We start from the raw sequence: 17843 nt of genomic DNA, 5'->3' as shown, positions 1-17843 counted from the left end.
AGCATCATACCTAAATGAATAAACAACCTTATTCGTATGAAGCATCTGTGTGACTCCATAGGCCTACGCAATATTATGCAGGAATCGGGTGCACTCCATAAAATAGGAGTGTGGATCTCCACATGTTGCTGGACTTTGACTTCCTTCACCCCAGCCACCAGGGCATGATAGAGTTGTAGTCCAAAAACATATGGAGGTTGCAAGTTGCCCAGGTCTACCCATGAGACCTCCAGGTATTGGGTGGTATATAAATTCAATCAATCAATCAATAATAATCATGACCCAGAATTATCCCAAATCATTGGGGTTTCTGTGGAAGATGAGTCAGTACAGAAAGAGATTCCTTAAGGCATAAACTTTGAAAACCATTGTTCACCCATGGCTTGAGGGTTATAAGAACATTGGGGTGGCATGCAATTCTATCTTCAAGCAGTTGAGAGATTCCAGGGTTCCTAGGCGTTTACCCAGGGTTTGGTTTCCTCAGAATGAGGGACAGCGGAGACTACAGTGTCTTTAGGATATATGGTTTATTTACATATATATACAATACAACCTGAGCTTATGATGGAGAGACTTACAGCATGAACACCCCAGAAAGTCTTGCTTCTCCCATGGCCACAGCCTTGGATTGAAGCAGAAACCAAGCTTGTCTCTCACTCTCAGGCTTTTGCCCGCTACCTGCTTCTAACACAGCTCTCTCTCACATTCAACTCTGGCTTTTGTCTTTCTCAATAAGGGAGGGGGCCCACCTATTGCCCTCTGACACAAAGCCACTTCCTTTGTTACCCATACTTAGGGCCCATTATCTCACCAAGAAGCTGACCTGGCTATTTCAACAACTGAGTCCTCCATTAGATTTTAACCCTTGCTGGATCCAGAAATTAGAAGGGACTCCAGCATACAGCCTAACACCTCCCCCCCCCCAACCAACAGCAATAGAAAAATGCTTTATGGACCACTGATCCATCTAGATCAGTACCGTACTTCCCACACTCACTGGCAGCTGCTCTCCATCTCTACCTGGAGGTGCAGGAGACTGAAGCTAAGGGCTTCTGCATGCAAAGCAGATGCTCCTCCACTGAGCTATTTCCCATCAAACTACACGTGATGCTGATTCATTAGAAAATGTAGCCGGGTTTGTTTTACAATTTAATAATAGGGACAGGGATGCTTTTTTTAATCAGGACTGCAACATGCAGGGAGGGAAAGTTAAACCTTCCTTCCTCAGCCGTAATTCTAATGAAAATTGCACACACATCCTGCACTGCTATAAGCTTTAGAAAAACAGCTCCAACTGATGTGTCATATTATTCATTTTAAGAAGCCTGGTGTGGCTTCTAACAATGCGTTTATTGTCCCCTGCATTTTGGCAGTAGGGCCTGGCTTTGAAATCTGCTTGACAGTAGGATTGGCAAGCTATCAGAAGGATGGGGGGGGGGGGTTGCTGGCCTGGCCTTCTTATCCCTTTAAGCCTAAGAGAAGCTTTTCATGGCTTAGAGCTAAATGTTATCACCTGCTAATTACTCCAGATCAAGTGACTGCTAAAGGGGCAGATGCAGGGTCTAGTTCAAAAGTTGGCAACTCTTCCTGACATACATACATTCTATGTATGGATCAGCAATTAATCTTCCCCTCAACCCATGGTGCATGGTGATTTTCTATCTTTTAAACAAATAATAATAACAATCAATGTATACATTCATTGATATGTTCATTCTTGTCTTTATATGAAAAATTTGCAAGAGTCCTTTGGGGGTGGAAGGATGGGAGATTCTATGCGACTGCTCAGACGCTAACCAATTGGCGCTGTTTACAAAAAGCTTTTCTTTACAAACTTGCAAAACCTGCTAGCCAACCTCTGTACCACAGATGATGTTGTTTAGTCGTTTAGTCGTGTCTGACTCTTCGTGACCCCTGTCTTCCACTGCCTCCCGCAGTTTGTCCAGACTAATGTTTGTAGCTTCAAGAACACTGTCCAACCATCCCGTCCTCTGACGTCCCCTTCTCCTTGTGCCCTCCATCTTTCCCAACATCAGGGTCTTTTCCAGGGAGTCTTCTCTTCTCATGAGGTGGCCAAAGTATTGGAGCCTCACCACAGATGATGGAGGAAGCCAAATCTGATGAGATCTGAATACAGTCATACCGTGGATCCGAAATGCCTTGTGAGTTGAACAGTTTGGCTCCCGAATGGCACAAACCCGGAAGTGACTGTTTCGGTTTGCAAACGTTCTTTGGAACTCGAACATCCGACGCGGCTTCCACTGCTTCTGATTGGCTGCAGGAGCTTCCTGCAGTGAATCAGAAGCTGCACTTTGGTTTCCGAACATTTTGAAAGTTGAACAGATTTCCAGAATGGATTCCGTTCGACTTCCGAGGCAACAACTGTACATGGACAGGCACATGTGGAGATATGTGAAGCTCTGTGTACTCTGGTCCCAAGTTATGAAGGTCAAAGCCAGCACTGTTATAATGGAGACTTGATGGAGGAGCATTGATTAAGCCCAAGAGTGGACATTTCTGCTTCTTAATAGGCAAAAGACACTGATTCTACAGCAGGGGTCAGCAAACTTTTTCAGCAGGGGCCACTGTCCCTCAGAGCTTGTGGGGGGCCGGACTATATTTTTTGGGGAAAATATATGAACAAATTCCTATGCCCCACAAATAACTCAGAGATGCATTTTAAATAAAAGCACACATTCTACTCACGTAAAAACACCAGGCAGCCCCCACAAATAATCCAGAGATGCATTTTAAATAAAAGGACACATTCTACTCATGTAAAAACACACAGATTCCCGGACCGTCCGTGGGCCAGATTTAGAAGGCGATTGGGCCGGATCCGGCCCCTGGGCCTTAGTTTGCCTACCCATGTTCTACAGCTATGTCTCTTGAGAAGTTTCCAATGCATCTGTTTCTGCTTAGACTTTGGCAAGAAGGGCTGTTGACTTTATAGAGCTCTGCAAAGATGGCCAAGAGGTTCAATGTGCAATCAATAGAAGACTCATCCCCCAAAGAGAGATGAAGGCAATAAGGAAGCAGCATAAACAAGAAGCAAATAAATATATGTTTTATAATAAGGGCATTTATTAGATAAATGTGGTTGGTTAAGTCAATACTGATGTCTTGTTCTCCATGTTGCTTCCACCCCTGTAAAATGAGGACCTTTTTAGAAAATTAGTTTTAGCTCATGCAATGAGGGTAAGAGAGAAAGAAATGCATCTTTCTTGGATTATTGATTTTTGCCCACATCCAAAAATGAATAGATGCAGTCTTCAGTATATTGCTGATGGGAAGAAATGCAGCCCATCACCACCAACTGCCCCAAAGATAGTGTTTCCATTGCTCACCTGATGGTGTGTTCTGCCTCCACGGTTGGAGGCAGTTTTCTTCAGACTACCAGTTGCTGGGAACTGCAGGAGGGGGGAGCACTATGGCATCTGGTCTGGCACTGTGAGAACAGGATGCGGCACTAAATGGGCCACTGGCCTGATCCAGTAGGCTCTTCTTATGTTGTGTTGTGAGTTCCCTCTGGGCTATTGGCTAGTACCTGTGACACATCTCTAAGGTCAAGTCATACAGCTCTTTCCCTTTCCCAGGCCAGTTTATATATCTTTTAAACTTTTTAAAATGGTTAGGGACACTCAAAGGGAGAAAGAAAATGGCTACATAGCCTTCTTCCAATGTCTTTTTATAGCCAATCCCAACATACTTTGAGGATAACAATAACTCTTTCATGAGGGATAAGCCTGACCTCTAAATCAAATATGAGGCAGAAACACTTTTGGCAACAACTTTTAACAGCTGCAGTGGTGATAAACCTGAACCCTGTAGAGCACTGCCAACTTTTGGGTCAGTTTCAAGCAGCTGTGACTTTGGGGGTAGAGGATAAACATGAAATGAGTAACCTCCCCCCCCCCAAGTTAGCTGCTGTTGTTAATTGCTTTTCAAATTTATCAGTTTTAATTTGTGTTTTCAACTGATAGTTTATGTTTTCAGATGTTATATTGATTTTGTATGTACCCCACTCTCAGATTGTATAATGAAGGTTAGGTCATTAAATACATATAACAAATAATAAATAAATGCTAATTAATTAATGCCATGGAGATATTTGCTATCACAGCAAATTAGGGATGGAAAGCTGTGACACTCCGGATGTTGGACTACAACACCTATGATCCCCAACCACTGGCCATGCTGAATGGGCCAGATGGGAGTCTAACTCCAGCTTCCCTTTCCCAATGCAAAAGAGGTATAGTTGCAGTCGTTGGTTGAAAAGTTGCAGCTGTAACTGGATCTGGCCCTTGGCCTGAAAAAGACCCTCCTGTCACCCATATCTTAAGTATTTCCTAAGATGGAAACGGCAGTGATGAGAATTCTACCTGTTGAATATCTGCCTGCCCTGCTTTTGCACAGGGCAGCAAGATGAGTTTGTAGTAATGAATAAAGCTGAAACAAAGACTAAGTTGTATTGGTGAGTGCAATTAGGTTGTGGAGAGTGAGCCTTTTAGGTGCCTATTTCATCCTGGGATTCAGCTACATTAGTAAAGAAACAACGAATCAAATCCGTTTTAAACATGCAACACCAGATGGCGCCAGAGAGCAGGAATTGTTTAAAAGGACGTTTCTCATAGCAAGTTTTTCATTTTGTTAAAACGATCTAATTTCTGACTTATTTATAGCGTTTCTTTCCTGTGTTTAGATCCACTCAAGTTTCCTAACACCTCTACCTCCTTAGGAGGTAATGCTTGGCCTCAAAAACTTAGAACCTGAAGTCTATGTCACAAAACATTCTTCATCTGGACCCGTTTGGTTGGTATTTTAAATCATATCCCATGATGGCATCACTTAATGGAGCTTCTGTATTTCCATGCATTTATATTCAGGCCACGTTCATCCTTATTATGAAATAAAGCTTTATTTCCCTGCAAGCCTGGACTAAAGTCATAACTCTTCATGGGTGGGATGTAGATACAGAAAGGGATAAAGGAGGAAATATAGCCAGGGAACTGCCATTTCGCTGCAGAATTTGGCTCTTTATGACATGCTGCTGCTGCCTTGCTTCAGACATGAAGAATGACTAGAGCCCACAGATAATTCAACACTTGCATAGCTTGTCATGTGATCAGGCATTTGTCTTCACTAGGGAGAGAGAGGAACTATAATCTCTGACTCATATTCAGACCCTCTATAGCTGTGCAGAGCAATTCTGCAGAGAAACAGAGACATTGTTTGTCATGATTTACAGTGCAAGCCCGACTGTTTCCTCTCGGAAGTAAGTCATATTGAATTCAATGGGACTTAATCTCAAGTAAGTGGGGTTGGAACTGCATCCTCAATTGCCTAATCATCTCCTGCTATGGGTGCAGCATAACCACCAGTATTTTCTCATCAACATTTCATGGAAGCCCCTCTTCATAAGGAACCATTTGTGTTAGGGTTGTGCACCAGCCACAAGATTTGGTTTTAACTGTGATTTCGCACTTTGGAAAACAATTTGACTCAGGGTTGGAAGCCAAACCCCAGTTCACAGAAATAAAGTTTAATGCTTCCCACATTCATTTGCACGTGTATCATTCCAAAGTGTGAATGTAAGCAAGCTCACCTTCAGATTTGGGGTGGTGGCAGCTCCCCTATGTCGGGGGTGCTAGTGAGCAGAGCTGAGCATCGCCAGCTGAATCTGAGCAAACTACTATTTTTATTTCCCACAATGCCTCTGAGTGATAAGTCAGGGGTTTGGGATGGGGATTTAAATGTGAATCCCTCAGCTCCACCTGGTAGAACTCACTGGGAGCACTGGAAATGTTTTTTTAAAGGGGGTCAGCAATGGTAACATAGGAAGCAGCCTTATACTGAGCTTTATGGGTACTTAATACCGAGCTCGGTGAACTAATGGTATATATTATATACCATAGGGGAGCTGCAACCACCCCAAATCTGAAGGTGAGCTTGCTTACATTCACACTTTGGAATGATACACGTGCAAGGATGTCACATAGAGGAGGGAGAAAGGTTGTTTTCTGCTGCTCCAGAGAAGCGGACACGGAGCAATGGCTCCAAACTACAAGAAAGAAGATTCCACCTAAACATTAGGAAGAACTTCCTGACAGTAAGAGCTGTTCGACAGTGGAATTTGCTGCCAAGGAGTGTGGTGGAGTCTCCTTCTTTGGAGGTCTTTAAGCAGAGGCTTGACAACCATATGTCAGGAGTGCTCTGATGGTGTTTCCTGCTTGGCAGGGGGTTGGACTCGATGGCCCTTGTGGTCTCTTCCAACTCTATGATTCTATTCTATTCTATATTCTCTCTCTGCATGGAGATGCTGGGGATTGGCCCTGGGACTTTGCGCATGCAAAGCAGGAGCTCTACCACTGAGCTGCAGCCTCTGACTCTCCTAGGGCCCAGCCAGGGCGCTAAGATCCCAGCAGCTGCTCAAGGGTGCCGCAAGCTGACACCAGGCCTGCTTGCAAAGAACTCCAGCTGCGATTTAACCTTGGCACGGTTGCCTCCACCACCAATGTTCTCAGCCGCTCAGCTTTTGAGATAATAATCCACCTCTGCTAATAAGGCTTTTGTGATTCCATGTTTCATAAGAATGAAATGAATAAAGATGAATAGAGTTGGAAAAACCCACCAGAGTTCACTGAAGGTTGATGATACTTGGTTACAGGGCAAGCTTCCATGGACTAGAGACCAAATGTCCTTCAGAATTTTTGGGTTGTTAGTAGTTTCTGCACTCTCTGTTGTAGCCACAGGGGGGCATAAGATTCATCTCTTCTGCCACTCCTCAAGCTGCCCAAAAAATTCTTGCAAGTTCCACTGGTCATAAATTGGCTTATTTTTGTGCATTTAAAAAGAGAGAGAAAGCATTTGTTTGGTTAACAGCTGAACATGTGATAGGATGTGGAATCCCGACATTCCACATATCTAGGGATGAACACCAAGATTATATAGTAGGCTTCCCCAACCTGGTGCCCTCTATACATTGTTGGACTTCACTCTCATCATTCTTGGCCATTGACCATACTGACTGGAACTGGTGGGAGTTAGTCTGGAGGACCACAGGTTGTCCTCACAGGTGAGGCAGTGCATCTTCATGTCTAAAAAAATGATGGTGTTCAGACACAAATTGGAGACATATTTGTTTGCCTTTGGGGCATGGATGTCAACTGAAATTTCAGCAGTTGGTATTGCTTTGTGATTTTAGCTTTGGAAATGTATTTTTAAAGAATGTTTTTATTGCATAGATTGTATTTTTATGCAGAGCATTGCTCTGGGTTCCCATGGGAGGAAGGGCAATATAGAAATAAATTAAATTATGTTGTGACGCAGAATGGTCACTTTATTTAGCACTGACTTCCACTAATACTTTGTGCTTACAGCAGTCTGGCTCTGCAGCTTCTTGCTCATTCTTACGCTGTGCTCTGGAAGGATGTGACCCCCTTGTAAAATCACAGTGTAATTATAGCATATTCTACAACATTCCTCAAATGAAAATAGGGACATTTCCCACTCCCCACTCCTGCAACTGACCCTCCTCGACCCCACACTTTTGTCACACACACCTTGAGCATTTCCCACACAGCTGCACCAGCAGGACACAGCACACACACACACACCACCATCCCGAGAAAACCAATTGATTCTGATTTCATTTTCTTCTTTGGTAGATTTACAAAAACACACACCAACAAATACATTTTAGAAAGGGGCAAGCTTAGATGTGGGTGCACAAAACCTTGGTTTGTGCTCTGCTCCGCCTTCCTTCCTGCCCAGGGCAGCCCTGCCTGCCCCCCAGAGCCGGTGCATCACGTGAGGCTGAGGCTGGGTCTCGGTGGCAGCAGTGGCCCCTCCTCCTCCTCCTCAGCTGCTGCCCAAGGGAGGAGGCCGGCAGCAGTGGCCGTGGAGAGGCAACATGGGGCTCCTGCACAGCCGCCACTGCCACCACTGAGAACAAGCACTGGCTCCTCCCCCTCCTCCTCCAGTTCAGTGGTGGCAGCACTGGAAGGGGAAACAGGGGCATTCCAGGATCATATCAGAAGCTGGGGTGGCTTTTGTAATTTCAGAACTGTCCCTGGAAAATAGGGACACTTGGAACAGTTGTAGCTTCCCCCAAAGAATCTTGGCAACTGCAGTTTGGAGAAAGATCTGAATGTGTGTCAAAGGTACAGTTGTGAATGTGACCTAAGAAAATAATAATCTACTGATTACTTTTATTATAACACTCTCCTTTTATATTTATTTTCTAGCAAAGTGTGTGGCTTTGCTTTTGACGTTTGGTCTTTTTGAAGATAGACTCCCTACCACCTTTTGAGTCTATGGTTCTAAAACGCTCACTACAAAAGAACAACTGCTATAGCTGTTTGCTTGTTTTAAATTACTTTCTGCTGAGTTGTCTTTCCATTTGCTTGAACACTTTAAAACTGGAGTGGGGAATTTATTCCAGCTGGCGGGTCCAATCCAGACACCCCCCCCCCCCGCAAAAGCACTATCATGCCACTTTAAAATTCATGGCTTCCCTGCAAATTTTCTCAGGTCTGTGCAAATTTTGGAAGCATTTCCCTTCCCTTTTTTGATTTATCTCATAAAATGTATACACTGCTCGATTTGGGGGGGAGGGATGACAACTCAAAACCATTTACAAAAAAAGATAAAACTATAAAAATTATCACTACAGCAATAATTTACAGCAGTAATTTAAAGTCTACAAAAAGTGTTAACACAACCACAGATTGAAACAAATTAAAACTCGCATCAACTTTCTAAATATCTAGGTAGGCTTGTTTAAACAAAAGTATTTCCAGCAGGCACCGAAAGAATACAGTGACGGTGCCTGCTTGGTATCAATAGGCGGGGAGTTCCAAAGTGTAAGGGCTGCCACACTAAATGATGGAGCACTTACAAATGAGGAGCAGGAATTATGTGACACCTGTAGTAGTGCCACTGATCACAGTGGTTGAGTGGGCAAATACGGGGTAAGGCGATCTCACAGGTAAACTGGTTCCAAGTTGTTAAGAAACACCTTGAACTTGGCTCAGTAGCAAATTGGCAACCAGTGCAGATCTCTGAGCACTGGTGATTTATGCTGACCTTTACCAATGCACTCTTCCCTATAGGCATTTTTGTATCCCTTGTGTCAGGGAACTGCCATCGGAGCCAGAGGCGGAGGGAAGGCTCCAGAGGGATGCCGGAGAGGGTCCCAGTAGGGAGAGAGGCAGCCCATCCGCTGGGGAAGGAAATCAGTGTAGCACCAGTGGAGGAGGGGGGCAGATGGGGGAATCGGAGAAAAGGCTCCAGGACTCCTCGCCGGAGACCAGCGGGGAGAGCACGGGTCCTCCGCTGCCCACACCCTCCCTGCGCAGAAGACTTCCGCGCAGGGAGAGTAAGAGGAGACTGGGCGTCAAAGAACTTCTTTGCTGGAAGAAGTTCAAGAAACGCCCACTGACGGATTCTGCCAGCGATTGAGACAGCCACGGATGGGTGGCTGTCCGGACAGAAAGGGTTCACCCATGTAACCCAGCCAGGTGTGGCGACAACTTACGCACGAGCAACCCCCTAGAACCATTGCACCTTGTTTGGCTGGAGAACAGCACCACACAATGCCAGAGTCCTTCTCACTGGTCGGCCTACTTTGTTCTGGCAAAGGAGTAAGGGACGGAACATAGGAATTACAACCTATTTTGAACTCTTCATTAAACTACACTGGTCTGGACATGCTGCATTTTGTTTTTGGCTTTTTAAAGAAAGCCTTTTATGTATATTTGACTCAAGTACAGCCAGCCAGCACACAAAAGTATGCTCAGGGCAGCTTTGGAGAAGAAGCATAAGGCAGAATTGCAGCAAAAAGTTGGCCTGTTTGAATAGAAACTGGGCGTATCATTGCAGGATCCCAGCCAGAACAGGGTGACTAACACCTTGTGCATGCAAGGAACCCTTGAGCTGCATTTTCCCAACACTGCTGACCAGGTGTTGGTTAGCACTCCTACCTTTAAAGGTGCAGTGCATATTTGTTGAAAGAATCCTAAGAGCGTTTCTTCAGAAGGAAGGCCAGCTCTACTTATGCAGTGAAATAGAGTTGGGGCCAAATCCTGGTAATGTGGACGCTGTAGAGGTTAGGAAGCTCATTCTTGAAAGCTTCTCTGCAAGGACAAAAGTAGCACAGCAAGGAATGAGCTAAGCTGGAGCCTGTTCCCTGCTTTGTGTGTCTATTTATAATGTGGAGGGAGGTTTTTATTGCTCTTGAGTAGCATTCAAAACTGGCATCCCTCACCTGCAGCCTGAAGTGGTACAACTTTATCGCAGGATTGTGTCTTGAATTTGATTCTACATGTCTTGATTAAGTCTAAGAGCGAGCTACAAGATAAGCAGGAGGAGGCAGTAGAATTCTGGAATGTACCATGAGGCTGTAGAGGAACAATCATTTGTTTGACTCTTCCAGCCCAAGGACAACTGAGCATGCTCAGTGGGCACATCATGCTCGCTGACAGCAAGAATTAAAAGAAAACAGGAAAGAATGCAGGAGGAAGACTGGGATAGGCTGGCTGTAACCCTGAACAGGAACATTCCACACTGCAACATTTTGTTACAGGTTCCACTTGTATTGACTAAAATGCACAACTATGTTCGGCTTAGTGAGAGGGATATGGAAGCTTCTGTGGTTGTGACGAAGCCATGGCCTTCCCTTCATTTTAAACCCTGCCTGGAAACAGCGGCACCAGGCAGCAAGAAAGGCTGGCGACAGCATTTGAGGGCATGGCTTGAATGTCATCATGGGTCCTCCTGGCTAAAGCATTTCCCTCCTCTTTAAAGCGCTGGCCCATGTTTATTCATCGCTAGCAAGGCAGGGATCGCAAGGGATGACACATCTCTTGGGATGTGAATTTCAGTTGTCCAAGCCTCTTAATGTTCCAGTCTTAAATTCTGTTCTTCACATTTCGGTAACAATCTGTTTTTTTTTCAAAAACAAAAAAGCAAATCATCACAAAAATACACCAGCCGTTTAGTGTGCATTTCACCATATATTTCTGTCTGCAGTTTGGACTAATATACTATTTCAAAAAAGCAACTTCCCACCATATAATGAATTTTTGTATGCTATTTTCAGAACTATAGGTGTTGTTCTGCACACCTTCCCCTAGCTCATGCATTTTTGCAAGCATTATACTTGGCTGCAGAACTGCATTACAAAATTTGGAGAAGTGTAGATTTTGAGCCATGTCTCAGTTTGCATATTGTTTTGAAAATTTGATGGGTCCGCCTTTAAATGCAAACTGAATGAATTTCTCCCTCACCCCTGTCTGTGACCCAAAACTCGCCTTTAACCCAAACATGCATTTGGGAGGATCCCATTTCTTTTTCCTCCTTCTTTTACCAGGTATCTGTTGGGTTGTATTATTATTATTATTATTATTATTATTATTATTATTATATTACCTGCCCTTCACCCTGAGGTTCCAGGGTAGGTTATTACAGTTTAAAATACAGTCTAACATAGTTTTAAAACTAAAAAAAAAAAAAAAATCAGTCACAAAAAATAGGGTGGATCCTGATTCGGAGGCAGCGGAGGGGCTATCAGGAGATTGATAGCACTGTCATATTTCAAGAGGTAAAAAAAGTGTTTTTAGGGCAATCGCCTGATAGCACCTTCACTGCTACCCAGCCAGAGCCAGAAACCCACCACTGATTGCAAAATATACTGAAGAGAGTGTAAAATATGTTACTCTCTTAGGCCAAGTATCATGTTGCTAAAATCAAATGCTCCTCCACCTTCTAATTCATTTATTTAGAAGGTATATGGTTTCTAAGAATCTATTCTCTTGAATTTGTGTCTCTCAGCTTAACAGTTGGATTGTGCATATCAATCGCTGTGCAGAAATTAGATCAGGATCCTCCGGTAGATCTTGAGGTGATTGGCAGTAGATCAGTAAGGATTTCTGACTTGTAGAAAGTAGATCAGTAAGGATTTCCCAATTGTTTAAAAAATGCAACTGCAAAATGAATTCTTTAGCCTAACTTAAGCAGCTGAAATGAGGAAAGCTGGGGCAACTCAGTCAGATGGGTGGGTACTATTATTATTAATTATTATTAATAATATTATGGCTGGATTTTCTTCTTTAGAAGAGGAAAAGAAGCAGTAGACCACACAGAACTATCATTCTTTCTCTCTCTTGCTCTCACCAGCAAGGCTAGGCCCTTCTTCCCTTCACAGTTTGCTTGTTTTCCTTTTCCCTCCTCACCCATTTTTCCTTAATTGTTGGGTCTTTTTATACTGTACACCTGAGGGCAGGGGTTGCATTATTTCTGTGGATTTGCAAGCTACTCTGTGAGAGCTTTTCCAGCTAAAATCCTTTGTCTAAGAAGGAATGTGAGTATTTCTAGGACGAATGTGAAACTGTGACACTCCCTTGTTATTTTTACTATTGGATACTGCATGCTGTTTATGTAATCTTGTTATATATGTATTGGAATATAGCTTTTTGTATGTTGTCGTGTTGCTATTGCATTGCCATGTTATTATACGATTATTTTTGTAGTGTTTATTTGTTTGAAACTCATTCTTGTTTTTGTAGTGTTTGAAATGCAGTCGTCTTTGTTGCAAGCTGCTATGGGCAAGACAGAAGCGGAGAACAAATAAAAGGAATGAATAAGCAAAACTACCCCACACAGGTAGAGGGTTACAGTGCAATCATGGCATTCATGCAATCATGGCATTGTAGAGGTCTACTCAGAAGTAAGCCCTACTGAGTTCCATGGGGCTTATTCCCAAGTAAGTTGGTACAGAGCTAAAGGCACATAACACACAGCTGCCATCCTAAGGACCAAACTAGACACGACCCCATCCAAGTCATTAGCGGCTGCATGAATGACGTTTCCCAGCTTTTCCTTTTAAAAGTGAATCGAAGTCCGGCTGATCCAGATGGGGACGGAGGCGGTGGGAGGGGGCTTTCACCCTTTGCCCCCCTGCCATCTGAAGTCCTGGAACCGCAGCCTTTGCCGGAATGCAGGTAAGGCTGCTGCTCTCCTCACCAGCGCTTTCCTGGGAGTAAGTCCACTTGCGATGCTGAGTGCCGGAGTGCTTTTCCCCAGGACTGGGGTCCCGAGGAAGCCCCCCCCCGGGGGGGGGGAGGCTGCCCGCCCGCCCGCCCGCCCTTCCCCGTGGCGGGCGGCAGGGCGGAGCAGGGGATCCCTCCCGGCGGAGGCCAGTTCCCGCCCCTGCGCTCTGACTCGGCGGCGGCGGCGGCGCTGCTGCTGCTGCTGCTGCTGCACCCTCGGGCCGCCCGGGCGGAGCAGCGCAGGAAAGTTCCTCCGTCGACGGCGGCGGCGCCCGGCAGTCCAGCGGCGGAGAGGGCAGCGCCGCGGGCCGGATCCCGCCCCTGAGCTGAGCATGGCGGCGGCGGCGGCGGCGGAGCCGGGAGCCGCGCAGGCCGGAGGGGGCTGACTTGGAGCCGGCTGCGGGCTGCAAGCACCGAGCGGGGAAGAGGCAGAGAGCGAGCGAGCGAGCGAGCGGGGAGGGGATCCCTCCCAGCCCCCCCGGCATGGCCCGCTGGATCCCCACCAAGCGCGAGAAGTACGGCGTCGGTGAGTGATCGCAGGCAGAGGGATCGCTCCCCCCCCGCCCCTTACTGTACTTGCGGTTCCCACGTGCAACAACACGCGTGCCGCCTGCCTCTTCTTCCTTGGCCCGGGTCGTGGGGACGCGCCCAGCATCATCTGAATTAACCCTCTGCTTGCTTGCTGAGTTTCCTTCCTAGCACTATTCCCCGCTCTCCTCGCCCTGGATAAAGTCCATCCTACGGCAGAGCTGCCCCCCGCCCCCCCCCCACGTCTTAGATCAGATAACACCCTCGTTTGTGTGAATGGTTACATTTTGCTGCGCGGGTCGGCTCAAAAACACCACCCATTGAGTTCAATGGGCCTTACTCCCAGAGGGAGCGTGTTTAGGATTGCAGAGCGTTTGGGGAAAGGTTAACTCCACCATAACTCTTGAACTCGGGAGGAATAAATCTTCTTCCTTCTCTCTCCAGTCTCCACACCCCCCTCTTCTTCTTTGAAAGTTTCTGGAGGAGAGCATTCAAGATCCTTTAAGCTGATTGGTTACCCATTAACACCTTTTTCTGATCTGTCATCCCGCCTGGATGGGGAGAGGGAGGCGGGTGGATTCCCTCTGCTCCACACCCAAAGGGACCTCTGATTCACACTGCAGGCTGCGGAGGGTTGTAAATGTGGAATAAGGAAGCATTGCTCTGTGTGAATTGACGGGGGGGGGGCTGGGGGGGTGTAAGGCTGCATGTTCTGGCAAAGGTCACTCTGGCCCTCGCTGCTTTAATGGTCTGCTTATGGGGCTTTTCCATAGAAGTCATCCTTTCCAAGTTAAACTGTCTTGGAACCAGGGCTTTTTTCCAACCGGAACTCAGCAGAACTCAGTCCTGGCTCCTCTCAGGTGGGCACCAATGCCATTATAAGAGAACAAGGGAGGCGTTCATGGTGAGTTCCGGCACCTCTTTTTCTAGAAAAATGGCACTGCTTGGAACAGTCATCCAGCAACCTTTTTCAGATCTGGGATTTACATTATTATTATTATTATTATTATTATTAATACCTTTTCCCTCAAAGCAGCTTACAGATAAAATAAGAGCAGCTAAAAACATAAGGGAGAACTCATTAAAAACAATTAAACATTAATAGAGTTAAAAATGTATACAGCACATGTATAAATACACACACACACAATTTCTTAGAAACTTACAATCACAACAAAATTGGCACTGCACCAGCCCCCTCGTTAAAAGTAGATGTCCACCTGTGTGACCATTTCTTTATTTCTCTATTTATACCAGTGCTTCTCAAACTTGAGTCTCCAGCTGATGTTGGACTAACCTGCGCCCCCATCATCCCTGACCACTGGTCCTAGCTAGGGATGATGGGAGTTGTAGTCCAGCAACAACTGGGAAATACTGATTTGTACAATATATTTATGTGCTCTTGTGACTAACCCTCGGTCAGGCTGTGATGCCTAGTGGTGGGCCTAGTGGCGGATGGCGGCTAATGGATTGAGGTTGAATCCTGACAAGACAGAAGTACTGTTTTTGGGGGACAGGGGGCGGGCTGGTGTGGAGGACTCCCTGGTCCTGAATGGGGTAACTGTGCCCCTGAAGGACCAGGTGCGCAGCCTGGGAGTCATTTTGGACTCACAGCTGTCCATGGAGGCGCAGGTCAATTCTGTATCCAGGGCAGCTGTCTACCAACTCCACCTGGTACGCAGGCTGAGACCCTACCTGCCTGCGGACTGTCTCGCCAGAGTGGTGCATGCTCTAGTTATCTCCCGCTTGGACTACTGCAATGCGCTCTACGTGGGGCTACCTTTGAAGGTGACTCGGAAACTACAACTAATCCAGAATGCGGCAGCTAGACTGGTGACTGGGGGCGGCCGCCGAGACCACATAACACCGGTCTTGAAAGACCTACATTGGCTCCCAGTACGTTTCCGAGCACAATTCAAAGTGCTGGTGTTGACCTTTAAAGCCCTAAACGGCCTCGGCCCAGTATACCTGAAGGAGCGTCTCCACCTCCATCGTTCTGCCCGGACGCTGAGGTCCAGTGCCGAGGGCCTTCTGGCGGTTCCCTCATTGCGAGAAGCAAAGCTACAGGGAACCAGGCAGAGGGCCTTCTCGGTCGTGGCGCCTGCCCTGTGGAACGCCCTCCCATCAGATGTCAAAGCAATAAATAACTACCTGACATTCAGAAGACATCTTAAGGCAGCCCTGTTCAGGGAAGTTTTTAATCTGTGATATTTTAGTGTATTTTTGGTTTTTGTGGAGGCCGCCCAGGGTGGCTGGGGGGACCCGGCCAGATGGGCGGGGTACAAATAATAAATTATTATTATTATTATTATTTTGTGCCCGGTGAAGACTAATGCCTGTGGCACTCCACATGTTGTTGGACTCCCACTCCCATCATCCCTGTGCTGGCTGGGACTGATGGGAGTTGCAGTCCAACAGCATCTGGAGAGCCCCAGATTCTTGCCTTAAGAAAAATCCATTGTGACCCAGAAGTGTTTTCCTCTATTCTCAGTGGTGTAAGAGTTGGTTGAGGTTGCTCAGTGAGGCACTTTGTATGTGCTCAGAGACACTTCACATGTTCTCGTGCAGAGTGCTTAACTGAAAACAGGTGGTGGGGCTAAGCGGAGTCCTGACCAAAATCAAGTCCTGTTTGTGTTCGCTGGGTCTTGGGGGTTAGAGCACTGGATTTAGACTGGAGAGACTTGAGTTCAAATGCTGTCCTGGCCACAAAGCTTGCTAGGTGAAGCTGGCCTGGTCTGTCTCACAGGGTTGTTGTAATAATTGTAAAAGGGTGAGGGGGAGAGTTATGTGTGGTTCCTTGATGTTCTGTGGAAAGCTGGAATAAAAATGCAACCTCTTCCCCCCAAGATTGCTGCTTTCATGTCACTGCAAAATGGCATCCTTTTGTTTCAACTTTCAGTTTTATTCCATGCTTCCAGCACTGTGTTTTCCTTTGACTTGCCTTATTTTGCCTTTTAAGCCCCCACCAGGGCAGAAATCCAGGGTGCCACTGGGCGAGAAGGAGCTCCCCGGCCCCCCATGCAGTATGGATGGCCCAACCCATTTTGATACGAGTGAAGTCATAAAAACATTAGGTTTGAGGCCTAGTTACCCATCAACACCTAGGCTAGAGGTTCCCCAAACCGTTTTATAAATGGTTTTCTTTTCCGTTCTGTTCTGGTCACCTTATCTCAGAAAGGATGTCTTTGAGCTGGGAAAGCTGAAGCAAAGGGCAAGCAAAACAGACCTAGAAGGAAAGGCTGAAGGAGCCCTCCCCATCCTGGTGCCTTTCAGGTGTTCTGTTCTACAGCTCCCGCCAGCCCCAGCCAGCAAGGCTGGGAGTTGTGGTCCTAAACGTCTGGCGGGCACCAGGTTGCAGGAGGGTGGGCAGAAACATTGACCAGGAGGGGAAGATTCATAAGTGAGTTTAAAAGAAAAGAAAGACAAGAAGGATCTGCAACAAAATGTTGCAGCGTGAAGGTCTCCCTATTCAGTATTCCAGCTTACAGTATTCCCTTCCATTGCCCTCCCTGACTTCCTGTCCTTGCTCCTTTAAAGTACTTTAGTACAGTCGTACCTTGGAAGTCAAATGGAATCCATTTTGGAAGTCCGTTCAACTTCCAAAACGTTCGAAAACCAAAGCGTAGCTTCTGATTGGCTGCAGGAGAAGCCGCGGAAGCCCTGACGGACATTCGGCTTCCAAAAGAACGTTTGCAAACCGGAACAGTCACTTCCGGGTTTGCGGTATTCGGGATTCAAAATGTCTGAGTTCCAAGGCGTTTGGGATCCAAGGTACGACTGTATTAAGTAAATGTAATACTGCACAGTTACCTCTCCCTCTTATAAGTTTTTCTTTTTTACTTGTGCAAACCTTCTGGGTTCCCTGAAGTCTACTGAAGCCTCCCTCTTTTGTGTGTGAATAGTACCATTTTGGCTATATAACCAGCAGTGCTCACAACCTGAATGTAGGCAACAGATGGACTTGGGATGTTGCTGGAACTTTGAGGCATAAAGAAATAAATCTTTATGAACAATGTAGGGCATTCAGTTTGATGCCTTTGATTGGGAGTTAGACGAATTCATAGTGGGCAAGTCTATCAGTGGCTATTGCCCATGGAAGCTAAGCAGAACCTCCAAGGACAGAGGCAGTGTACCTCTGAATATCATGTGGTGAACTATAGTAAGTAGGTGTGTTGTCTTCATGTTCTGCTTATGGGCTTCGCAAAAGTGTTTGGGTGGCCATTGCCGGAAATTGAATGCTGGTCTAGATGGGCCACCCATCTTGAT

At 46.1% G+C, this 17843-nt stretch overlaps 1 protein-coding gene and 1 long non-coding RNA gene across 3 annotated transcripts in view; one reads left to right on the top strand and one right to left on the bottom strand.

Moving 5' to 3' along the window:
* Positions 1 to 4609: 4609 nt before the first annotated feature.
* LOC307203996 lies at positions 4610 to 16949 on the bottom strand. Its single transcript, XR_013833432.1, has 5 exons — positions 16804 to 16949; positions 10268 to 10942; positions 9984 to 10136; positions 7378 to 7439; positions 4610 to 5209 (listed from the first exon to the last, which is right to left on the bottom strand). It is a non-coding gene; the product is annotated as an uncharacterized lncRNA (long non-coding RNA).
* The window catches only part of DOCK5 (dedicator of cytokinesis 5), a 144827-nt gene continuing 140329 nt past the window's right edge, over positions 13346 to 17843 (top strand). Inside the window, exon 1 of one of the 2 annotated variants that reach the window (XM_079954907.1) lies at positions 13346 to 13575. In XM_079954907.1, the coding sequence (XP_079811033.1) occupies positions 13533 to 13575 (43 nt within the window). In that variant the 5' untranslated portion in view covers positions 13346 to 13532. The remainder of the gene's footprint in view (positions 13576 to 17843) is intronic. The other variant, XM_079954908.1, reaches the window with a different exon arrangement.

This window comes from Podarcis cretensis (assembly GCF_951804945.1).
Source record: "Podarcis cretensis genome assembly, chromosome: 15".
Lineage (NCBI taxonomy): Eukaryota > Metazoa > Chordata > Lepidosauria > Squamata > Lacertidae > Podarcis > Podarcis cretensis.
Note: the sequence above shows the minus strand (reverse complement) of the source record. Positions and strands in the feature narration are given on the sequence as shown.